This window comes from Lytechinus variegatus, chromosome 12, assembly GCF_018143015.1.
Source record: "Lytechinus variegatus isolate NC3 chromosome 12, Lvar_3.0, whole genome shotgun sequence".
NCBI lineage: Eukaryota > Metazoa > Echinodermata > Echinoidea > Temnopleuroida > Toxopneustidae > Lytechinus > Lytechinus variegatus.
In genome coordinates this window covers 2,229,066-2,256,150 of record NC_054751.1, presented here as the reverse complement: position 1 = coordinate 2,256,150, position 27,085 = coordinate 2,229,066, and the positions used below count along the sequence as shown (strand labels likewise).

Genomic DNA, 27,085 nt, shown 5'->3' with positions numbered 1-27,085 from the left:
TTTCCTTGGTCCATGAAAAATCGAATCTTTTAATATTTCACCAAACAAGCTAGTACGTAATCATTCTTATATCACAATCTCTCTGACAGTATTCGATCAAGCTCCGGTTTACCCGCACATAGATAGATGCTCCAAAATAGAAAAAAAAATCATGAAATTGAACAATAAATCATTTGGAAAAATACCGACAAAAATTCAATCTAAATAAAGAGAAGAAATAGTTTTTCTATGGCTACAAAACGCCCATATTGGGGACATAGATTAACAAGCACCAAATAATTGTCTCCATATACATATCAATTAATAAAATCTATACACAAAAAACACCATAAGGAATTGTACAGTTACTGTAGTACGTGATAGTCACAATATTCGTTTGCTGTAAACATGGTAAATGGTATGACTTTATCATAATATTTCAGCTTGAATTTGTCAATAAATATATTTGTCAATGTGCAGTGTTTTAGAAATGCGAAAATCAGCATCTCCATGCAACGTCAAATAAAATATTTAATCATAATAACGCGCAATATCTTCCTGTTGATCAATCATTTCAACGCCTTCACAACTGAAATTATCGGCAATTTTAAGTCCTGAAACGTTCTTTTTTTCCACACAACTAAACAAACGCCATTTTTACCCCTGAGCATTTCTATACCCGACACAGAGATCGGTATCCCCGCAGAAAATAAATGAATTATCGTCAAGAGTGTTGCTTATCAGAAGAATACACTCCAATGTGATGTCATTATAATTACTGTAATTCATAAAAGGGATTCTATCTTACATACCATAATATGAATTAAATTTTGACCTTCATTAATAAAAAGGTTAGTTCGATGTGATTTTCATACTGAAAAAAGCAATGTTTTGGCGTTGGTATGAAGTAAAATTATAAACAACAAACATAAAATAAAAAGAAAAGTATATTATTGCGCAAAACATCGTTTATAGTGCTAGATAGGTGAGAAGATGGAAGAAGCGTTGGAATTAAGAAAGAGGGAGATGTAATTAGACTTGAGTTCCATTATGCATGAATCACGAATCAACATCTGTAGCTTTCCTCTAAAAAAATGACCAAGGGAATAGGGGGGGGGGGGTGGGAATTAGCGAGAAAAGCAGGAAGCTTTCTCAGTTGAATAAATTCCCATTTCACCATCATCATTCGGTGTGTACGAATACTGATTCCTGCGAATTACCATCATTATAAACGAATTTTAGCTTGGATCGTCGAGCAGTTGCTCGACCGACTACGGGCGAGCTCCGGGTGCATGCCTCTGATCATGCCGATGTGAAAGTATGACTGTGGAATTAAGCCTGTTGAAATGCGTAGATTTACATTGCAAATTTAATGTTCAATGTTCAAGGTTGGTTTCAAGTTAAATATTATATCATGGGATATGATTAAGGAATAAGAATTTTTTTGTAAAGGATTATATTCAAGGTTTCCCAAATTCTAAACGAGATTTCACGTCTTGATTTCTTTTTATACACTTCCAAATATATACCCCTATCATACCAGATTCCCATATGAAACCTCTGTTTATAATTTGATTGATCAGTACCGAAAGTGGTCATACGGCTACAGAGTATCTCTAAATAAAGATTATGCAAATCTATCATCCTGATATTAGAGGTTTGAATGAATTAACAGGTGTAATAAATATCTTAAATGAACTAAATATCCTTACTATATAACCGCATTCATCTCAGGTCTTCGAATCTTCCTCACCGAGAAGCTGTTCTTTAAACCATGAATTAAACATTGTTTGCGCCCAAGTGAAAAAAAAGCAAGGACAACTTTTTAAATACGTCACCTTTTCTTCAATGGGCAAAGTCTTAAATTTCAAATTCTAACAACCCGTTCTTTCGCGACGACTTGCTCTTTTTGGTTGACACAATACCGCTCATGAAGGCGATAAAATGTTCCAATCAATTTCACTTTATGCTGCATTAAACAAGGGAGTGATTCTCCAAAACGTAGCAAGAAAATACACACTTTTGTTGCAAATTCCCCTCCTTCAAAGTTTCATCCAATCCCAAGGACAATTGATTTAGTTATGGTAAAAAGGTGACGAATTATTGCTATCATAATACAATTACCAAAGTCAACACAGTGACTAATTCAGTTGCCAATTTACATCGATCGTGCGCCGAAATGATTCGGAGTGAGCAGTTATTACCATAGAGTTTTTTTTGAAATAAAGCAATAAATCACTGCAGATATTTTAAGATGACTAAAACTATGTTACATCAAAGATGTTGCGTAATGCAGCGTTTACTACAAACATACATTGAAAGATAGTATCGCTATTATTACCTTTTATCAGAAATATGCATCATGATTGAAGTAGGATATAGTTGACCTCGGCTTAAAATGAAAGAATAATAACTTTTGAAAGTGATTGTCATAGCAATACGTGTGCGGTTAGTATTACAATATGGTATAATCTGCTGCGATACAATAGTATCCCCTGATTCATTAGCTCATTCACTTCCAACAAAAATAGAAATGAATTATTTTTAAATTAGTGTTTTACATGTGTGACACCTGTCTATTAGATATCATGCTTGTCTCTCGCTTAGTCAGGTTTATCATGAATAGTATCATAATATTACGTAAGCGATATGCATATACGTATAGGTCTTTTATAAAATTTCCTATACAATAAGATCGATATCATATTTAAAAAAATCTTCAATGCAATATTAAGAACATATTAAATCGGCAAGAAATAAAGAAAAGGTAAATGAATTACAATAATCAAATAAATGTTCCTTAATTGTCAGTCTACCCTTATCTCCTTTTCCCTGTTTCTCTCTTTCCTTTTAGGTATTTTTTCTATCTCTCTTTCTTTTTTGGATAACATATTTATTTACAGGGAAACTATACAAGCTTTGCTTTTGATAGTTTATCCTTCATATTCTCATTTTATTAAAATTATTTGTCTCCAATCTGGACCGTCTAAATGTTATAAGCATTGCCTTATTTATATTGAATTGTTGCGATGTTTTGAATTATTTTATCATTAATAATTTATTGTTTTTTGGATGGACTTTACATTGTATTCAATATTTTGTGAGATATGAAAATAAACCAAACTGAAACTGAATTAAAGTGATTCAGTATCAGTAATTTATTTTTTTATACCCAGGCGTGAGGTGAGAGTATACAATATTGCCGATATATCATAGGACTATGTTGTAATTGTAGTCCGTCTGTTGCCGTCTTGAATCAACAAAATGTTCTTACTGGAAATGACTTTCAAGTTGTACACACTGCCGCCATTTTGTCTCTGCACTAACAGGCACACCAACATCACTACCATGTAATCACGTGATCAATATGTATTCACCAATCAGGAACCACGATTTGAGCTCCATTCTCATCCACGATTCTCGTTCCTTGGCAGTCCAATTCAAATATGAAACTCAACATGAAATCATTCACTTTCCAGCAAAGTTTCAAACATCTCTTTTAAAGAGTCTTTTTATATGCTCTAGTATAAGATTGTCTTTCCTCGCAAATACTTCAAATTCATCTCTGTAAAAAGAGTTTTAATGGCTTTTTATTCTCTATCTTCGATAGATTGCTGGGTTTCCATTCTCCATCGATTGACATGATGAGATCCTTTCTTTTTGGGTTCTTGTTCCCCTTCTTCTTCAGATTTAATTCGCTTGTATTTTGTCCTCCTGTTCTGGAACCATACCTTGACCTGGAAAATGAAATAGAAGAGAAAGGAAGGAATAAGAAATACACGGAAAATATAATACTTTCGAAGACAGAGGTGCAAAGAATGAATGAGTAAATTTGTAATTTTAATGATCAAATGTTGAAACGCAATGCTATGTACTTAATCATGTTAATTAGATGGCTATCAATAATACGCATAAACATATCGATTTTGTTTAACTGAATATGTTGCTTTCGCCGTTAGCTTTATATTTTTATCAAATAACTTTTCTTTCTATCATCGTTTAATTCAAGATTCAAGTTATGTTTTATTCAATTTAGCAGCTACGAAGGCTGAATTGACATTGAATTTACAATAAAAACATATAAATTGCACATAAACATGATAAAATCTCAATTACAATAATAATCTTAATTCAATATAACCAAAATAATTCATATATACAGTGATAATTCAAATTTACAAAAATAATGATTCTAATTGCAATACTAATTTCGATTAACCATAATCATGATAATTATTTCAATGAACAATAATGATTCAAAAATAAGAGAAATGATAAGTTGAGTGTGTGTGTAAGGAAGCGTTTACAAGTAGAACATAAAGAGGAAAAAACGGTCCTGCTGAACACAAAATCGAAAAGGTTCAAGAAAATGGGAATAAAGATATATGGAAGGGGGGGGGGGGTAATTAATAAGAGATTGTAGATAAGATAATAAAATGAGAGTGTTAATGCGTACGTGTGTGCGTATTTTTTTATTTTAAAATTCTCCAGACGTATATCATTCTAATTTGATAATTGTTGTACTTTATCTTATAGGAGCTTATTCAAAATTTACAAATAAAAATACGGTATTTGGATTGTGCTGAAACATTATATTATATTATATTATGTGAGTTATCTTTTTATTTCTTACAAATGTTTAATGCTAAAATATATTTAAAGAAATACAATGTATAAAACAGATTTTCGATCGATAAAGTAGACCAAAACATGCAATGAACTTTCCTCCTCTAAAAACTTGAACTTTTAATATCAATCAACAGGGTCCAACAAGTATCATTACAAAAAATCTGTCCATAAATTTGACATTTTTTCTGATATTTAATTTGAAAACCATTGAATTCAAGTTCAACACAATTCTTCCTGTACTCTTACGATTTATGGGAGAGACGTGGAGCCGTAAAAGTATTGTATAAAACCGCACTGAAAGTACAACCATTGCCCTGCAGTAACACAACAGATGTGTAAACTGTGATGTACGGGTCATACACAAATTGAAAACATTTTTCATGGGGACACTAAGCTATTTGACGAACCAATTACATACAGCTGTCTATGATGGGATCAATAATGAATCTAAGTATTCATTCTTTGACTAAATCCTCTTCTTAATAGATATCTTAATTGAATCATTTATAAGTATTGACAAACAAGCTATTTGATTCATGGATGATATAAGTTACTATCAAAACTAAAATAGTTTGAGCAAAACACTCATTAGGGGGCTAATCTAAACCTAATTCAATCCTAAATCTGATCCCTAAATTCCGGGTTCTTTAAGAATACGGAAATCAAACTACTCGGGGCGTAGCTCCGCCGAGACGTGTTTGATGAATGGTAGCAATTCGTTTTTATAGTCAAAACCTTTCAGATACTAAAAGTACATTTCCCTCGCGTGTATTATTGTATTTATACGTGTACATTTCTGTATTAGGTATTTAGTTTCAAATGCAAACTCTCTGACACAATACCCCCTTTTCAGCTACCATATACAGGTGTGTTACAATATGTATAACTGTGTCGTAGCCCACCCCCCTTCAGCCTAATAAAAGCGTCAAAGAGGAATGAAAAAATGCATAGAATTGGAAAAGTGATTTATGCGATTAGATTGTGACATGACAAGCGACCAGGCTGAAAGTCAAATGGTAGGTTTTTTTTGGAGGCGGGGATTGTTGGAGAACCAAATTACACGATCGTATGATCTATTACTGTAATACAAAATTCTTTGTATCACATTTACTCTTAGAAATCAATGCATTTCTTTATAGTAGCCAATGTTTGCACTATTTTCTTTATCAGGATATTTTGAATTAAATCTTGACATATCTCTTTCAAGACTGTAATGGTATAAATATGCCACATATAATACTGGACTCCCTTTCTGTCATTCTAATAACCGTCTAATTGATCAGAGAGCGTTCTGCGGTATCGGGTGCATAAAGAAGTTGATAATACATGGGAAATTCCTTTATGTTATTTTTGATGTATGATTCCACCTACACGAGCAAATTAGTTACCCTTCCACAAAGGGAAGGGTAAAATTGATTGATAACATTTCAAAATCCTACCATCATAATGAGGGTAAAGTGCACATCAACTTTTGGGGAAAATATTCAAAATAATGAGTCAAATAAGCTGTAGTTAAACCCAATCATTAGAAATTATTGAGAAGTTTTTTTTAGAGAGGAAAATTATGTGAAAGAATTGCAGTGTTAAGAGGAAGGTGTCTCCTGTGCAAACACTTAAATCGAGTTAAGGGTCCTGAATGTGCAGCCTACCCATGCCTTAAGGTCCTCTCGCTGAATTGAAACAGTAAGTTTTGTTATGTGCTAGTCTTTGCCTGAAGACACACTTGCTGATCAAAATTTCAATCAGGATATGTGCCTGCAGACTAGGGAACTTAAGAGTAGACAGTAATATTGTCAAAATAATATGAAAAACTAGAATCCAACAATTGTCATCAGAACATGACTTTCCAATATTTGTTTTCTCTGAGTTAAATGGCGTCTAAACATTTTGATGGTGAGGAAACTCCAAAAGTAAACTTGATTTCAAAGTAAAATAGAATAAATTGACTGGAATCTGAAGTCCTGGAAATGGTCAATGTAATCAATAAATAATTATATTTCACCCCAGGTTCCAAGATGCATTTTTTTTCTAATTCTCCGTCATTCTATACTACTATAAATCTATTCTGAAATTCCAATTTGTTTTCCAATTTCATGTTTTTAATTCGTTCTCATAACCATATGTTGTGCATTCAACACATTGACGCTATAAGAATAACTGATGTAGGTTTTAATGTTCATTATTGAAAATGGAGGAGAGTTGTTTGTATACGTACCCTTTTTCACTTTCATATATAAAATAGTTAAACTACGCAGCGTTAAAAAATATCTCAGTAAAAAAGCGTCTTCAAATAGGGTTGGCCTTTGACAAGCTTAGAAGTCATGGCCATAAAGGGATTAAGAAAAAAAGTTATTAAAAAAACAAATCACGGATAATAAGGCAGCGCAATATAGTATTTAAGTGCTATATTAGTTCTGATAGCTTTGGAAATAAAATGACCCTCAGCGAGCATTAGGTGTTATTTTGCATCTCATCTTATTTTTGCTATCTTTTGAAACCCGGGTTTACACTTCTCTTAATGGAAACCGCAACGCCATAAAACGTAATAATCATTCATTTTTCAAGTGCAAATGTATGATATTCCTCAATCTGCATGTACTTATCTCCAGAGGCTGGATAGGTACAGGCACTCTAACCTTCAAACACGCATACATGAATGAATTATCAATGAAAAAACGGCGGGATATTCGGCCTGATGAGATTCACGGGAATACCCACTCGATCCTGATCGTTCAATGATACGTACACGATGTACAATGATATACAACGGTAGTGGTTATATCGAGATCCGTAGGGTTAAGATAAGGTGATGGCACCTGCACTGAACGGTAACCCGTCCATCCATCAATCCCCATACGAATATTGCAATCGAAAGATGGGTTACTTTTACAGTCTTGCTCCATAATATTTCGGTAGTTGATTCTCTTACTCGTATTAGGCTTGCTAATAGTGGCATCAGCTGGGCGTGACATTAAGCTTTGTACTTTTGCTACCCCCTCTTGTCCGAGAATAAACCAATTAAGCTATGGACGAGAGTACTGATGTGATCAGATGATTGGGGAGTTAGAGAGGGAGGGGAGAAGGGGTAATAAAAATGGGGTGTGTCTACGTACACGGGGACAAGAGAGATAAAGGAATGGGAAGAGAAAGAGAACGGGAAATAATGAATAAGGAGCAGAGAGACTGAATTTTTTTTGAAGGATAGAAAGAAAGAAGAGAATAAGACTGGAGAAGAGATGCAGGAATAGAGAGAAATCGGAGATAAATAAATCGTGAGGTAGAGAGGGGGGGGGGGGATGGGGAAGGGGCCAATAGAACAAGTGATAAAAGGGGAGGAGTTCATTTGTCTCCATTATTAAAACCAATCGCAGACGACATAACGAGGCGGGGCAAATTGTATCACTAATGGCGCGCTACTAATGGTCTTCTCGAAACCACGTGAGGCCATTTCGGCGTCACGAGCGCCATTTTATGTATTTTTTTGTACAAAAAATGATGCAAATCTTTATGGCAAACTCATTAAATCATCAATACAATCAGACGATGTAATGTACTTATTGATCGGTACATATGCCTATTATATTTGCTATATTAAGTTGTTAATAAACCTTGTCAAAACTAATCAGTGTTTGGTGTGTATAATTCATGTCTATCAAAATTGTCTGTCAAAGTTTTTTTTTACCGTTAGCATGGTTAGGCCTATTAAACTTGATTGGTTTTCTGGATTCAATATATGTTGCTTAATATTTCAAACGCATTACAAACATAATACTCCAATAATCAAATAGATTTTTAAGCTGATGGTAATCCTTAATTATTGCCAGAAAATAGAACTTGTGCTTACTTTGCAACCTTTGAAAGGGAGTCTAAAAACTAACCCAAAAAATATATTCTTATTCAACTGTTGTTTTTAATCAAGATTATTTCCTCAAATGGAACATAATTTTCTTGATTTTTTAAAATGGATTATATTATATATTGACATCTGCACAAGTCTGCAGCTTATTATTTTTGCCTGGAATATGATAGCAAAGAGATAGCGTTAGTGTTTGATCTTGAAGTATTTATCTTTTGTTGGGATCTAACGGAATTGAAAGTGTTATTGTAATGTGACGAGAATAATTCGTAAGAGTACCAGTACTGATGAATAGGATCATAACATATTGAATTCTGCGAAAAATAGACCTTCAAATCGATTTTTATACCAGTGCCAATTTCTAACCTTGAAAAAGTAATTCGTGTAACTTTATAATGTCTGTAAACCAAGTGGGATGATGACCCGTTATCATCTTTACTTTATCAGTAAACCATACTCATTTTCACAAAGTATGTCTTATAATTTCGCGATTTCTTTTTCAATCTTAGGAGAAACTTATCTCTTGTCTTGTCATCATTTATGATAATGCAATGAATCAATTCCTTGCCCTATAGCGTCTTGCCAAACCCTTTTACTGATACAGGTCGGATCGGGTCATATGAAGCGATATGCTAGTCCGATAACGTCCCGAGAGCAAGCCCTCTCAACTCCGCATGTCACAGACCATGCATACAGTATACGGGTTGAGCATAATAATGGCCAGTTAAAGATGGGTGCGGCGATGCGATGTTGCCTGAATGGGGAGCGTTCGGCGCGATGATTGTCCCGATAATGGCGAGGTGTGGGGTCCTGTGTCAAAATTATTTTTTGTTATTTGGTTAATTTTTGTATTTACCCACTGAAAGTAATCGATATTTCCGTAACTTAGCAATGGGAAAAAATGAGAAGGAAGGTGAAGATATAAAAATATAAATCATGTAAGTTTCGTATTGAGGATTGATATACGCCTAAACATTGACTTTTTTAAGGGGGTGGGGGTGGGTTGGAGGCATTTATGTTTCATCTAAAATTAATAAGTATACATCGCCCGGTTAATAATTCACATATCTGTTAAACGCATACAAAATTTAAGTAGAATTTATTTAAATATATGCATAATTCAGGAATGTGAAATTGTGATAACAAAAACATGAAAAGCAATTGGAAACAAAATGTTATAGAATTTCATTTGGGACAAATTAAGATGTGGAACATATATGTAAAATTGTAAATTGTCATAATTACGTGGGATATAACAATCATCAGGTGATGGCAAGGTACACTTTGTACATTTTGTAAAGTATCTCTAGTGCATCTTTTTTATTACTGCCACGTGGTTAACCTATTTTGGAATATATAATGTTGGTACACTTTTTGCTTCACTAGATCTTCCTGATTTCCACTCAGAAAGATATGTTCTTTTTGGTATCTATAAGTCCCAAATTCCCAGAAATATATTTATATTGAACTTTCTTCTCCTGTCAGGTAAACAATATATTTTTAGATGTCGATGTGACGAAACAAAACCTACTCTCTCCCATTTTTGTAACTTTCTTTTATCATTTGAAACTGTTGAACATACCATAGCACAAAGGAAATGCAAATTAGAAAAACATAATGGCAAGTGGGCTATCATTCTGAATACTTTAAAGAGGCGATAAAGCAGAAGGCTGTTTTCGTTATGTTTGTTATTATTTTCTTTATATAGGCCAAGTGCCTGAATTTTTTTTTTGGTTGTTGTTGTAAACAAACATATATGTTTTCGTATCTTATACTATTTGGTATGTTAGAAACGTTATTTTATATGCCAACGTCATCTAAAATTTTATTTGTGATCCATTATATCATATATGTTTTGTTATGTATATTTTGATGAAAAGGATCAATAAAAAATGAATTACAAAAAAATAAATAAAAAAATAATAATAACAAAATTAAATTATTCAATGGGATATACTGCAGAATATTTTTTTTTTTTTTTAAATCAAACAAGTGCACACCTAGTTACCAATAGTGCATAAAGCACTTCCATTTATTTTAAAGCAGGATAAAAGCGCATTGTAGATGAAATGCCTTGCTCATGGGCATAGATGCCGCGGCCGAGGATCGAACCCCGGACTTTCAATGTATAGCCAGGCGCCTTAGACCACTCGGCCACGGCACATGGAATCGATCACGATGATAGTATTGGAAATTATGTATGATTATAGCACACTTATATTATGAGGTGGGGATGATGGATGAATTATCGATGGTATCTCTGATAAGACATGTAGCGAAGGAAAAATCTAGGCTAACATGTCTGAAAAAAAATTGACAAGTCATCTGGCTATTATGAAATGGCTTAATCAAAACCGGACTGAGAAAATAAAAAAAACATGAAACAATTTTGTCTAAACAGATTGTTTGATAAAAATTTGACAAAAAAAAAAGGTTATCAACTAACAATTTAGGGGGGATCGTCCGCCCACCTCAAATTTAGGGGGGGGGGAAACGCCCCCGTCCCCCAGCTTTCGCCGCCTATATGTTTGCATTTGTGTTACGAATGTTGGAATTACCCAAATACATGTCCTGTTCTTAATCAGGCACATAGCATGTCTAGTTGTAATTTTATGATATAATTTGTCATAATGGGCTCATGCTTAAGCAACAATATTTTACAATGTAGCCAAGAGAGTTTGAAGTTGTATAATTGCATCATTTACTTTTACAAGTTACTTATCTAAAATTAGATAGCAAAGAAATTATTGTGCATTTTTAAACATACCAATCTTGTTATAATGATTTGCCTATGTATATTGTTTTTACTTTGTTTAGCTATTTTCTCCTTGTTTCTGGTGTAACAATTACCAACTGATATTGTTTCCACTAAATAAAGCGTTCCATACTTGACATATTCACGTAGATAATAACAATTTAAAAAAAACCTGACAATAATTTTATTTACCATTAGCCTGTCCTTCAATAATTTAAAGACGAGGCAAAGGTCATCCATGCCAACCATTTCCTGCAATCATCATTCCATTATCTATTTTTTCGAAATGTTTTCTTGCAGTTGGAGTTAAGAGAGAAACAAGGGATAGTAATTTGATCAAATATGGCATGCACCTGGGAATTCAAAACTACTTAATTTCACGACAAACATGCAATTCTTAACCATTTCCGTCCGTACTCTTTATAAAAGCAGACTTGGACATATCATCAAATACCGCACAACGGTTTAAGAAAACGAGACATTTTATAACCATAACATTACTTCTTTTCTAGCAAATTTCTTTTCTTAATGCAGCGTGCATTCTCACCTGGTTAACACACGGGAAATTGAAGATGTGTCGACGTTTTCCAACTCAGTTATGGGTATTTAATAAAATAATGTATGTGTTTGTGTTGGTAGCCCCCCGAGATCGACTCTCGGTGAAAATTGGCAGGAACAAGGCGGGCAACACATACCAACTTGTTCAATTACTGCCATTTAAAAAAATTCTTGTGCCGCCTTGCTCGCTAAAATGTGCTAAATTTGCCGAGAAAACAAGGGAAACGGTTCCCGTGAAAATGATTACATTATCAAGCCAGCGTGACAGCTATTTAAGCGTCATTCGATATACACAAACGGGAAGATAGGGGAAAGATGGCGCGATCAACAGACGGGTTTGGGTTATGATGGTGATGATGTTTGAAAACGTCGCATTAGTGGTAGGCGAATTTTATCGAGAGAGTAGGAGAAAGGGCGAGGACTTTTATAATATCATCAAGAAAAAATAGGCGGGAAGGAAGTCGGCAATGAATACGTTGATTGAAAAAGTATATACAGCTATTCGCATTTGATAACGGAAAGAGGTGCGACGGCCAATATGCGCCCGTTTTGCCGCTAAAATTTATTTATTGTTGCAGGTCAGGTTTCCGCCATGAAAAATAATTTTGGGTTGTCATACAATTACACGAACTCGGGCTCATTCTCGGCTAGTCTATCGTTTATGATAAGATATTATTTCATTAGTTACACCGTGCCCGCCTGCTTAATGATCGTCAAAATCGGCAAGCAATGAAATTCGAGATTTATTTCCTTGCAAGACATGATTATGTTCTGCGGCAGATACTGTCTAGTAAGGAAACTAACTTTTAACGCCTCTATTCTTTCTTTTCTTTTGGGCGATGATGCTTATGGTATCCTCGTTCGAGTTTTGTAATTCCAAATCAAGTAGCTGGAGCTATTCACCATAACAAGCCTGTATTCAAAGAATCGATTGATTTTGTTTCCCTCAAACATGCCCCCGAAAAAAAAAATCATTTTCGACTTTGTTATGCTTAAAAAAACATAAATGGTTGAAATGTCAGAGGGTGCTCTGCGGGATGTCAAATCATCATTCTTGAATAGAATATTTTGAAATATGCTAATCTCTTGCAATTGTATGTTCCCGGACACTTCTTTTTCTTCTTAATTTCATATGATTGTGTTAATTAAATGTTCTGTTTTCTTCAATGTCACCTTTGTACTGCTATTCATTAGATTTTACTTCTCAAATAATTAATTTCAAATATACATTTTTTAATTTCCAGTTCAGCAGTTATTATATATACATGATATATAGAGCAGTATGTTCATCAAAGTGTCATGCATCTTCAGACATCAAATTCCACACATCGGATTAATATTTTCATCATTATGCTATTCAATTTTCACTCCTTACATGCCTTAGCTAAAAATTATAAAGCTGTCTATATAAATCTACTGTACACTATATTGAGTGATTGATATTACAACCAGCAAAATTCTACGATTACAATACATTTATACATTGAATTTGCAAAATACATTGGTTATTTATTTGCATCTAGTTGAATTAAGATAAATTTTCTGATAACTAATAAACTGATTCAACCGCGCCATGAATAAAATTGTAATGTAAGTTAACCTTAGTTTCACAAATTAGATTTCGCGCGACCGCCGAGAAAATACAAGATCCTAATATCAGCATTTCTCTTGTTTGGTTGCATAATGCTATGTAACACATTTGCAAAGATTTATTGAATTACATTACCACTTGAGAGAGAGGGAAATTTCGTTACCCCGGAAATGTATCTCATTTATGCTGGGGAAACATCTAAAGTGCACAAATTACAACAGTTTGCAGAAATATCTCTCCAACACTTATTGAATTTATGGTGTCGTTTAACAAAATGTACCAGTCAGCCACAGGCAATGTTTGTATACTGTGTTATCAGAACGATTCTCTCAGAAAATGATTTTTGTTTGACTCTTCCTTCTTGTGCTCTAAAGGTTGTAATGTATAGGCCTACTTGTACTCTTCTATCTTCATTACTATTTTATTCAATTCACAACCGTACAAATTCACAAATTTAGTGACAACGGCAAAAAATAAAACGACATAAAAAAAAACCTTGCTCCCCCCAAAATATTACATGTTCCACCTGCCTAATTTCAACAAAAAGGCAAAATATATTCATTCGTTCCAAAGATTTTTAATTTGATATACACTGTATCACGATTCGCCTTCTAACAGTAATTCTAGAAAGAACAACACTAAGAAATTAACTTTAATTTGACTATTTGACTGGCGCAATAATCTGGGCTCTTTTATTGTTTCAGAAGATTAATGAGATCTCGTCTAGAGATGTTTGCATACATATTGATTTATTATCAATGTGAGAAGGTCATATTTCCTGCCTGCAGGTAGTTAGTCCACAGGATTTAATTCACATGCATTTTTATTTTCTGCGTGTCTTTATGGGGAAATCTTTACAGGTGTGAAACATATACTTACTTGTGTTTCTGTAAGGTTTAGACTTGCTGCCAGTTGTTTTCTTTCCGCGCCTACAACATAATGGTTTTTTTCGAAGGCATTTTCTAGTCGGAGGAGCTGGGAGGGAGAAAAAGCTGTCCTGATTCTTTTGGGTTTCCTAAATGGGTGTTGGAGAAAGAATCCACCGTTTGGAAGATCACCTAAAGGAAAAAAAATAGAGAGAAGAGATGGAGAGAAGGATTAAACGCAACTGTAAAAAGGTCATATAGATAATTATATAGTAAAATAGAAATTTATATATATATATATATATATATATATATATATATATATATATATATATATATATATATATATATATATATATATATATATATATATATATAAATATATATATATGAGAATAGAAGGAAATGGAGAGAATGATGAGAGTGTGTATGTGATGAAGATGATAGTAGTTAGACAAGATTTACACAGCAGACGAGAGGTGTGATACCGATACCCACTCTGAGTCGCAACCTGTCATCGATCGACGGTATCGGCCTGAATATTTTGATCGTCTGCCCTTCTCTCTCTCACTCACTCGCACTTCGATGGCAAGTGACTAGATCTCTTCACAAAGACGATGACATGTTGGAAGGGTAACATAAGCCAGGAATAAGTGGACAAGTGCGAGTGTTTGCATTTTGTTGTCAGTTACAGATGTTAGCCGTCTTGAAGTAAATTAGGTAGTCGATTTAGATGTAGAATGATTTTAGGGGAGAGAATAAAGTTTGGTCACCATCAATAAAATTACAAGGCAAATTACTATATTGTTCTGAAATACAGTCATCTAAAAATAATGATACCTAAAATAAATTCTCACATCACGTTATATTTAGTTATCCAATGTCATAAACTAAATTCTTCAAAGATATATTGATACCGAAGTTGTGTTGAATTATAATTAAATCCTTCTCAATGTTCATAAAGATTGAACGGTGGTATTATTAGACATGTATCATCATTTTAAATTTGATTTCCTATTATGATGGAGTGTATGATGCTTATTACTTGATTGCAATCTCGTCTATCCATAAACCACAATAGACGGGCAAATAGAAGTGACTATCGCCCTCTGTGACCAATAACAACCAATCTGCAACAAATCCCTTCCATGTCGCTGCTTTTCTCTCCCGCAGGGCTCACGGTCGCAACACCGGGAGCTCCCCGCTAGCTCCACCAACGCCAGTGTAAGCACGCGAACGGCCTAATCAAACATCTCTTGCAATTTACACTTATCCCTAATCATTACCGAGCTGTTATTTCTGCGGCAGATTACAGGCATATTATCCAGACCTATTAGTAAATCTATCCTCATTCCATTTCAATAGAATACCGCCACCCTCCTTCCTACTTTCTCCCAATGCTAAGGTGTAGTAAAAACACTCTCTCTGTCCTCTACCGGACCGTCATATTAATGCATTCATGAAGTTGTTTTCGACTTTAAGTGCTAAAGATATACACCCGAAGGACGTGAAAATAAATAACACGGTGTAAACGATGTTTACAGGGATGATAATGGACCACCATTCGTTAGATAAATCGAGTGCTGATAGCTCGATTTACTTGGAGTGAAGGAAAAATAATATTCACCCTTCTACTAAGGGAGGATAGCGGTGTTTGTGGATGACCGTTTGAAACTTTGTTGATGCGAGGAGAAGATGCAAGGCCCCGACACACATCTGTCTCATTCTGATATTAATACACCACACACGCTAATGTATATATTAGATTGTATCATGTATCAGAATAATCATACTTATTCATGGAATATAGTTTGCAGTGTTTTTAAAGTTACACACAAATAATATGTTTATATTTTGGCACTGACCACTATAAATGGAAACGCATGGAAACAATATGATTATTGAACAATTTACAAATAATTCTTTGCCTATAATTATTTTCCAGTGATATTTATTTTGCTATTACCATAATTTTTATCAAAGTATTTCATGTGACTTTTTTCTAAAATAGGCCTATACCATTTTGCCCCTTCATCTCTTTACTAAAATTAGAACGAGTTCTAGTTCTAATATGTTATGGAGGACCCGCTTGAAGAACGGTGTACAGTGGAAAGTAATTACCATGGGAAGACTTATTATTAACATAATTATTACTACTACTTCTACATGTAAAATTAAGTAAAAAAAGAGCTCCGAGCAAGAGCAGCTGATAAAGCTGTGCTACACAAATTTATTATAGGTCCTATTAATTTTTTATATACAAAAAATCACATTCACATTATTATTTAATCAAAATAATAATAATGATAATAAAAATAATAATAATGATAATAATAACACTAACGATAATAATAATGATAACCGTAATCACAATTACGAAAATGAATACTAGAAACAATTTAAATTAAAAAATCAATAGTTTGATTCAGTTACTTGAAAACACAGATACAATTTCAAAACCTGTTATTTACCCTCCTATAAGAATAACAAGTTCAGAACATGCTAAGTGAAAATTATACGTAAAACGGTAAATAATTGATAAATACCAAATTTCTAATTTGGTGATAATTTTGAATTGACATGTGACATTTGACACTAATATTGACTTGCTATTTACTCAGTTTATATTTTGTTGAAAATAAAAGATATGAAATTAATTGAAATTCAGTGATCCTTTTATCTTATAAAGTAACCCACGCAAGAAAAATGTACTTTTGTCTATTGTGTATGTGTGAACCGACTTTACCCTTCATTCATGTAAAAATGATTCATTTATGATATCACTGAATGGATAAGAATAACTAAAGAATGTGTTTGTCTCCATTCCTCAACGTTATTATGTTTATGTATTGTAAGTAAGCAGCCATTATCTCTCAAGAGGGTTATAACTAAGTACCAAATCATTAAAAAAATATGAAAACACACAATTTAGGCAACAAAAGATCGGTGGGATATAACCAATTGAACAAACAAACTAATAAACCGGTCAAAAAGAATCTGTAAACCCATTTTCAGGGCAGAATTTCATAAGTAAGCATGATAAGGGGGTACAGTTGTGTATTGACATGATAATTAGGTACGCTAAACTTGACGTGAATAGCATTTCTACAGCTTGAACGAGACCTTTTTTGGCTTAGAGCGTGGTTACACACCCGTAAAAGGAAAAAAGGCGATAGTGTTATATTCTTGCAACATATTACTTCTACTCCATTTAATAACAAGTCTACACAGGGTGTAGAAGAGGGATAAGAAAAGGAAGGGGAAATATTATGCACTCATGCCAATTTTGATCGCACATCAAAATTATTTAGTAACACGCATCACTGCGTGTACAAGAGAATAGTTAAAATACTTACCTTATGATATTACATTTTGTAATATCTTTTGTCTGTAAAAAGCCAATCACCCCCCCCCCCCCCCCTCAATGCGTGCCTTCTAGAATCATGACGACAATGCGAAGTAACAATATATATATATATATATATAATCAACATAGCAGGCATTTTATAAATAATTGATTTAAGATGGTTTCTGAATTCTCGTCTCGTATTAACTATGATTTCATTAATAAAGAACACAAACACTAGGAAACATGTTTTTCGAGCAATGGCGCAAGCTTTTTAATAACTGCACAATTATAATGTGCCAGCTTGATGACTGTAGGAACATGATGAATGTCAATGCACATCCTAAAATAAAATGGTCATATCATCATGATCATTGGAAGAATTCACAATTAATGAACCTGAAATATATCACAATATGATATTCACGATGCGATTTTAAAACGACGTCTTGAAATGTGTATGGTCGGTCTACAATATGATATTCACGATGCGATTTTAAAATGACGTCTTGAAATGTGTAAGGTCGGTCTATTATAAAGCAACTGCATAGATCAGCTACAACAAAACTTATATTTAGAATTAATCACGGGATAGAAACAAAATATAAAGCCTTAATGGCTGACTGAGTGTGATGTTGGTTGATCATCATGATTTCATTAATATAAAGTGTGATGCATCACCTGGCTTCGTAAAGCAAGAAGAGAGATCAAATGTACATAGGGTACATGGCATATAAGCTTTTACAAAATAGCCATCACGTCACAATGTTGATAGCCAACATTAGGACCATTTACTCATTTACCATATTTAATCCCCGATAACATTTTGGTAGAAACATTCCATTACAACCTCATTAAAGGAGCTATTATCAACCATTTAGAAGATTATTGAAGGTGATTCCTGTGCTTCTGAAAGGCTAATTCGCCAGGATCAAGGGGGCCACACCAGATGATCGGTCAATTCAAAACATGTTACCCTCCTTAGTCAATGGAGCTTTTGTGAGCGGGGTTCTTAAACGCGATAAAAGCTCTTTAAGCGCTTTCAAAAAGCGCGCGGATAAAAGGCCTAATTAATTTACATTAGAGTGAAGCCTATTCAAATGAACTTTTCCTCCACTGGCTTCACAAAAGAGTTGTCGGTGTAATCAACTTCACGCCGTTTCTCTTTCTTCCATCGTCAATACAAGATCTCTTTCCTATCAAACGTTATAAAAGACGTTAACACTATTGTCATCGAGTAGTATGTATTGAAAGTTTTTAGACTGGTCTTTGCATATTGTTGAGGGGCCTAGCTCACCTAGTCTGATACCTCAAGCAAGTATTTTTTTCTCTATAAATACACATTTTTGCATCTCTTCTTGGTCTTTATGATAACAACAGTCTACCACGATTAATCCGCCATTCAAAGAGGGTTAACGAAGTCACAATGATCTTCGAAATAAAAGGAAAGGCTATTCGAAACGGACCGTAATTGGTTTTCAAGCCTCCATTATGAGGGACACAAGAACGTATTAATTAGCTCTTAATAGTGGCAGATTTTGTGATTTGGATAAAAAACGACATGCATTAGCGTCCACTAAAGAAGAAGTTAGTTTAAAGGCTTTTAGTAGGTGATTGAGTGAGATAAAGTGATCAAGGGGGGGGGGGGTGAATTACATGTAGAGGATAATAATATCAGACGGAAAATGAAATTAAGAAATGTATATGGTTGGTATGGTGCGCACTCTACAAGAGGAATGGGAGCGGACAATCTGATAAGAAGAATGGGGGCATTTAGATAGTGAAAAGAAGGGTCATTTTGTTTTTAATAGTTTGGAATGCTGATGAAAATACGGACACAACAGACATGAAAACCTTTGAAAGAGTCGAGCGAGCAATATAATCCAATGAATGATCATAGAATCCTATCGATTCAAATCAGGGACCTTCTTTTTTTCTTCTTTACACCTCTTTTGTCATTGTATGTGTCATAGTAGTGGACAAGCACATTAGTGACCACATGACAATGTGACCGGACGAAGGACGGTGGCATGGGCACGAAGTCTGGGGGCAATGCCCTCTACATCCTCCTACAAGGACCCATGGAGGAGAGAGAGTGAGAGAGAGAGAGAGAAAGTATGTGTGTATGTGGGGGGGGGGACTAAGAGAAAGATGAAATTTGGGGAGTGGAAACTGAGTGTGTGAGAAGGGAGAAGAATGGTGACAATAATAGAAGAGGGGGAAACCACAAGAAGAAAGGAAAATATATAAACAATTAAAATAGTATATGAAAATAAATAAAAATGATAAAAGGAGATCAAAAGAAAATCGAAAAAGGGACATAATTTAAAAGAAAATACTAAGGAGTGATTTGGGTGCGGTCAACATGGTCAAAGTTGGACGCATTTCCAAATCACACACTTTTTTTATTCTAATCAGAGATATCTAAGAGTAACATTTTTGTGTATGATTTATTAGAGTGGATAAAGAATTATACAAAGTGATTGACATTTGGATGGAGAGAAGAATAAAGAGACAAGGAGATAGAGAGAGAATGTTCGAAAGAGAAGGGAGAGAGGAGGAGGGGGTAAGACAGAATGACAGGTGTGGGTTTAGTACTTTTTTATACGGAGGAATGTTAAAGGATTATTGATGAAAACAACGCTCAAATTAATCCCAAATAATAGACGAAAAATCATGAAGGTTAAAAATCAACCTTGCATTGGCACAATCGCGATAATCTGATGTAAGCCTATTCCGAATTTATAGAGCTGGATTATTAATCAAACTTGAATTACTTTAGAACATGTAGAAAATAAAGACATATATTTCACCTTGAATTCTTGTTATTGGTATAGTCTTTGAGAAGTAGATTTTACTCTTTGGCAGTGGCGTAATGAGCCGAAAATTTGAGGGGGTTCACGCAATATGGCGTACCCTTAAACGTAAACTTAATAAAACGTTGCGCGCGAGCAAAAACTTGGATTTTTTATTACAAAAATCCAAGTTTGTGATAGGTTTCGACATAATATTCAGAAATCGATATTATATTTCACCCTTATACTTTTCCTTTTTTTTTGGGGGGGGGGGGTGGGTCGGACGAATTTGGATGGCCACGAGCCCTGGTCCCCCATCCCCTCTTCAGTACTCTTTGGAATATATATCATAGTGATCTAACAAGATATAGGGGCCTACAACGGTTTTAAACACACAGTATTTTTATAGTGTCATTCATTAACCATGTTTACCCCTTGCCTGCATGGAACCGGGTACACAAACCCTTTGGGAATCACAAAATTTAGCAGTCAGAGGTTTACTATTATGAAATGCAATATGCATTAAAAAACAAAAACGATTGTTAATCCCCATTTCCTTCTGAGTAAAATGAAAATAAAAACTTCAAATATTGATCAGACCACTCGTAAGATAGTTTTCAATATTACCCCCAAAATATTACACCAAGGTTTAATGATTATCATTGACATTTTGATATTACTCTACAATTCATTTAAACAAATCTATAATTTACTGGTGATGAAGAAAAAAATGTAAATTTAATCCGAACACTGTTTTATTGCTGCGATGAATGAAGTACCAAATTGCGCTAGATAAAATCTGTGGAGTTGACATGCACATGCAGTTGATAGTTATAAATTATAGATCGATAGCAATAAATTGATTTTAATATATCACATCTGTACAAAGGGGTCGTCATGCAAGAGGTTTGAAAGCAATTGTTCTCAAGTGTGCAACCCCGCCATTCTTATTTTATTAGCCTTCATTAATTTTGAAAAGAGCCGATATAAAAAAAATCAAACCATGCATGAGACAATTGGAAAAATATAAATGTTTTTTCGTCACGTGTCTAACAATGACAATTTTGACAAGGAACTTTTTTTCAGATACAACACTTATGAAAGAACTGGACAATGGTCTGGAAAATCGCCTGAACTTAAAATAAAACAATTCTTTTACATAATAGCCAAGGAAACATGTTTATTTAGATCATTCTTGTCTCGCTTTCTATGTGAACCGTCAAAAGTGGTATTCAATCCTCCTTGATGAATATAAATGCTCCACAAGTTTAGCAGATAGGTCTCGATTATTCAGTTTGCATATACATAAAACCAATGGTAAACAGAACATCACAATCCCTTAAAGTCATACATTTTGAAACCAGGTTCTTGGTATTATTATTTGAAATTATATGTTCTGGGTGTGAATGGATGTCTACTAAACGGTTCCCGAACGGAAACGATATAGTTTACGAGAGAAACCCATTCGATTACATTGAACATGTCAGTCGATTTCTTCAAATTCGGATTCAGTTCACACATCTTCATGATAAAACATGTAACAATCTGGGCAGGTACAGTCATGACAATATTGAGTTTAATACTTATATAAAATATCGTCAGGATTCCCTGGTATGACAAAATATTTGTTTGCTAGACACCAGAAAGGGGAAAGTGAATAATCACCTTATACATGTAGGGATTTTGATTATCCTCTCAAATATGAGCTACAACATAGAATCAAAAAGAAGAAAAACGAAATTACGTATTCTTCATTTCCTTTTCTATGATGAAATGTGTTCCACGTTTTCTATATGCCTATAGACATGAGATATTTTTTATAAACACATCATTGGTGGTTAAATGGAGAGTTAAAACAAAACCATATCGCTTTGCTAAGAAAATAATTTAAGCATTCTTATAACATATACACTAAATGAACATTGAATTAAAATAGTGTGTAATGTTGGATATCTGTTTAATTGTTAGGATTTATCACGATATTCATATTATTGTTCCGTCTCTTTTGACTTCTCGACAATGAAATGAAAATGTAACCACAAATATCTTAACAGATCAGAATATCAAACAAAATGAAAATATAGTAAACAAATTTAAATTACACCAATATTAGCGACGACTCGGCAAATAACTAATATATCAAATGTGTGCTCTATTCTGACTGAGTATAAACATTGGCTTATTAGTGGCGCTGGATACCTTTCACCGGGTTAATAAATCCTTCTTAGAGACAGGTAATTGATAGGTCAGAATTGAAGAGATGGAAAGAAATTTTTTGAAAGAATCAAGGATCGCTTAACATGTCCTACTCACCTGGGAATGGCCTGTGACCTGCGGCAAGAAAACGATTCCTAGCTAGCAACCACGGATATAGTCCAAAACCATCACGCCTCGGCCCACCAAGACCGTGTGCGCCGAACACACCGGCAAGCGCCGGGTGACTATGTTGGGCTGCCGCTGCTGCTGCGGCGGCTGCCAGATTATGATGATGCGCGAGTCCGAGTTGTTGCTGGATCGGGCCGACGTGAGACTGTGGCCCGCTAGCGGCGGCGGTGTGATAGATAGGCTCTGGGTGGTAGAGTCCCTTCATCCCGCTGAGCGAGGTAAAGAATGATGCCTCGGTGGGCATAGGTTTGATGATCCCGCCATGCCGGCTCGTCGCCGGTGGCGTGAACGGTGACGAGGCTAACGAGTTCGATTCCATGGTTGATGCCGTAGCTGCAGCTTGCGGTGATGACGGAGGAGTCGGACTTGCTCGATGATGATGGTGATGGTGGTTGTTGTTGTTGTTATGATTTGTGTCTTTTGCTACAAGTGACTCTATCGTGAAACAACTCGATTTCGACGTCGCGCTGCTGGTTGATGTCGAGATGCCGCTAATAGGCGGTCGAAATAACTCCACCGCTGACATCTTTTTTCAATTGTCACTCTTCAATCCTCTCCTTAAATAATCCTTTTCAAAGCCGGATCAGATGATGTTCTTCTCAAAGTTTGAGAAATTACTATTTCATCTCCCGTTGTTCTTCTCGCAGAGAAAACTCTAAATTATTTATGTTCTCAAGTCCAAGAAATAAGTAGAAATACAAAATTGAACTTTCAACTCCTGCTCAAAGTTTCGCTTCATAAGTTTGTAAAGCTGATTCACGTGTAGTAATGAGAGGGTCGAATAAGAAACGTCCGCATCAACGCACTGACCACCAGTGTTATGTACCGTTTAGGGGGTTCACAGGGCATGAAACCAGTTAAAGCGTAACAAGATGGATACACCGGGGATACACTCTCAACCCCTCAGACATGAAATGAAAGATAAAATATTTTTTCTTGACTTTACTTTTCGTTCAAGTTAAAATTTGAAGAAAAAAAAACGCTTTGCGGCAGAATGGAAAAAAGGAGTGAACGGTGATGAAGCCCAGTTGATCTGAATGAATGCAATAAATTGACGAGGATGAGGTGAAAAATTAGTCTTGTCGTCCGTTACTTTTTAACAGGCTGTGAAGAAAGCGATGTTGGAATTTGATTCATATAATAATGAATTTCCACATGAACACGGCGTGTTATAGCCGATCCCGTCAGCTATCCTGCAAGAGAATGAGAAGTTCTGTTTTAGACCAAGACATGTACGCCGAGTGATGCGATCCCTCCTCCAGCGATGAGATTCCTATCTAACTTGCTAATCGGTCAATTTGCATAGTCGTTAGAGAGAAGGACTCCACAATTAGCGTATGAGAGACAAGTGTATGCAACGCTTAATCAAAACTTCTTTCTCTCTTCTTCCCTCTTTGCCCAATAACCCGTCGCCATTTCATGTCACTTTTGATTGGCAGATGCAAACTGTCATCGATGTGACGTCATGGTGAAGAATCACTATAAACCCTAATAGAACTACCCCCTTGTTCATTGGGCTGCTACAATGTAGCTAAACGCTCTCCTGCGCGGCCGGCCGTACACCACCTCCAAAATTATGCACCGAGCTGTTTGAGTTTGCTGACTCCAATCTCGGCGTTCGCTTGAGTTCATCCCCGCTACGTTGCTTCATAAAGGAGATGGTTGTGCGTTGCAGCGAATATGAAAACCCAGTTGACGCCATCGCGAAGTGGGCGGGGCGCAGAACTCCTTTCTCTGTCGCTGATTGGTCAAATGAAACTCGCAGTGAATCCTATACCTGTTTTGGCGTACATCTGACCAAATCTAATGAAGACCAAGATATTTTGAGGCAATACACATGTCCGAAATAGTCTCAGAGAGTGGTTACTTGTTTCAATGGGAAACTCTATCGTCATGATCATAGTCTCACATAATCATCAAAACACTCTTTGTTGATACATTGTTTTTTTTAAGACTTAAAAAATTCTCTGAAAATATAGATGATCAACAATATTTTATAATGGTCAGTTCCAATTTCCCCTGTTCCACATGATAAAGTTGTTTAATAAAGAAGATAGAGAGAGACGGGAGGGGGGGGGTGAAGAATTAGAAGTGGGTAGATCGAGGCACATGGATGTAGAGACAGAGTGAAAGAGAGAGAGGGGGGGGGTGCACACAGAAGAAAACAATAAACAGGTGGGGGCAGGGAAGGATGCAGTGGGGATAGTTGGTGTTAAAATAATTGATAGGTTTATACAGGCTTGAAATGAATGTCCCGGTACATGAACAGATCTGCATAATACAGATTTAGGGGGCTTAGGTTTTCCAAATGAGTAATTTTTCAGAAAGAAGATGCCATGAATATAATTCACCCGTATCTCCTGTAACTCAGGATATTCAATTGACGAGCTAATTAAGTTATCATTGATTATTATCATCATTACTATTATTATTATTTTACTATTATCATTGTTATTATTATTATTATTATTCGTACTTGTTCACAATGAAACAATATGAATAAAATGTATAAGATTACCCATAAGAAAAAGAAGTACATAATGAACATACAAAGGTGCTGCAACATAAACCTAAAGCTTGATTGGTTGAAACACTTTTCATATTAAATTTAAATCAATTTAAACCAAATCACTGAACAAATAAAACAATAACAAGTAAAATAATGAAGAAAGGAAATAAAGAGAAGAACAGATAAATGAAAGATCTTGATAATTAACAATTGAATATCAATTTGTAATGGACGTATGGTAATAGTAAATTGAACAAACATGACAAAGTTCGATTCCTAATTTTCGAGTTAAGAAAAAGGGAGATATAATTTTTTTTCTCCAAAATAATAACTTACATGCGTTATATGCACTGTAAATGTCAGGGGCCCCGCATGCTTTTAAAAGAGGGTTTTTGGTTTGCCGAAAAAAAGTAATATAGGGTTTTCACTCTCTAATGGAAATAATTTTGTTTTTAAAAAATCTGACTGTAAAAACAGTTTTTCACTCTCACACTAAGAGAATGTAAATTAAATTCCTACACTAGAATACCAACAAAATTTCTGGAAAAAACCCAGCACTCAACAATTTTGAAAGCAGAATGCGCTTTACAGCTAGATTAAAAGAAATATATGAGGTCTTCACATTTCGAATGCTATGTGCTGGAAAAGAATTCCAAACATCTAAACCACGATGTCTGACCTATTGATTGATTAACAAAATCTATTTATATTAATAACCAGGGTAAAATGCTATAAAGTTCCAGTCGAAAGGAAATAAGTATACTTATTCGAAGAAAATCAATATCAACGGAACTGATCATTACTATCACATTGACTTCAGGTCTGATTTACTCAAATTTGATCGTCTTGTCTACAAGTCAATGAGGAACGTGCATATTGAGGTTAGGCAGTTTTGGAAAACGACAAGCGACCTCAACGGGGGAAAATAAAACAATCATCGTCGGATATACTTGTACCCGTTCAAGTTCAGGCAACCGCGTAGCCAGGATTTCATTTTGGAGGGGGCGGTAAATGCACGCGAAGCGTGCCAACACTTACAGAGCGCGCGAAGCGCGCTCCCTAGGGGGTGGGTGTAGGGAGGGGGAGTTTCCCCCTCCCGCGCGAAGCGCGAAGCTTTTGGTGTTTCATAAATTAAAATGAAAAGGAGCCGTCTCTCTTGTCTCTAGTGCCTATTTCAGCTCCAATTCAGTTGACTCATTGTGATTTTGAATATTGTTTTCATGAATCTAATTTGTTTTCAAAAAGTGATTGTGAACGCACAAAAAAGGAATACATTGGAGGAAATTAAAATAATAATACCCTCGCGTGAAGCGCGGAAGCTAAAGCGTTTTATCAGTTTTTTTGCCATGAAAAGGGTCCCGACTAAAGGGTCTTCTCAAAGATATATTGAATACTTCCCTTGGAAAGATCAGATTTGATTACAAACAATTTAGCGACAGTGCATATCTTTAACTCGCAAAATAGAGGAGAAGAAGTGTATATATGCCGGGAGAAAGATATTCAGTCCCGCGCAGAGCAATGAAACTCTGAAATTTCAAAGGGCGGACATTTCATCAAAATAATGCAGATACGTCTAATACCACCATCGGCTCTAATTAAAATGATTTTCTAAGATTAATGAACTTCTTTATGAGGAAATAGTGCGCAAAAAGTTGAAACTTCTGTGATTTATTGAAATTGAATTTAAAAAAAAAGAGGATTCCTAATTTCTTTGACTTATCATCCTGAAGTGCTTCATTTTGAATAATAAAGAAACTTAAGTGTCATTCAAAATTTCAAACTGAGGCGCAAACAGGGCAGGAGATGAATGTGAAGG

The 27,085-nt window shown here is 35.0% G+C and overlaps 1 protein-coding gene across 1 annotated transcript; it reads right to left on the bottom strand.

Moving 5' to 3' along the window:
• On the bottom strand, positions 1-24,384 carry LOC121424701 (homeobox protein EMX1-like). The gene is made up of 3 exons (XM_041620450.1): positions 22,689-24,384; positions 14,248-14,426; positions 1-3,716 (listed from the first exon to the last, which is right to left on the bottom strand). Exons 1-3 carry the CDS (start codon positions 23,284-23,286, stop codon positions 3,570-3,572), a joined length of 924 nt encoding a protein of 307 aa, XP_041476384.1. The 5' UTR covers positions 23,287-24,384; the 3' UTR covers positions 1-3,569.
• Between the last annotated feature and the right edge of the window lie 2,701 nt (positions 24,385-27,085).

Bases quoted from the DNA above. Each gene is read 5' to 3' on its own strand.
- LOC121424701 (XM_041620450.1), bottom strand. From the start codon at position 23,286: ATGTCAGCGGTGGAGTTATTTCGACCGCCTATTAGCGGCATCTCGACA. The intron at 14,427-22,688 runs GTGAGTAGGACA...TTTTTCCTTTAG, and splicing joins AGGTCACAGGCCATTCCCAG to GTGATCTTCCAAACGGTGGA. The intron at 3,717-14,247 runs GTAAGTATATGT...TTCATTTTCCAG, and splicing joins TAAACCTTACAGAAACACAA to GTCAAGGTATGGTTCCAGAA.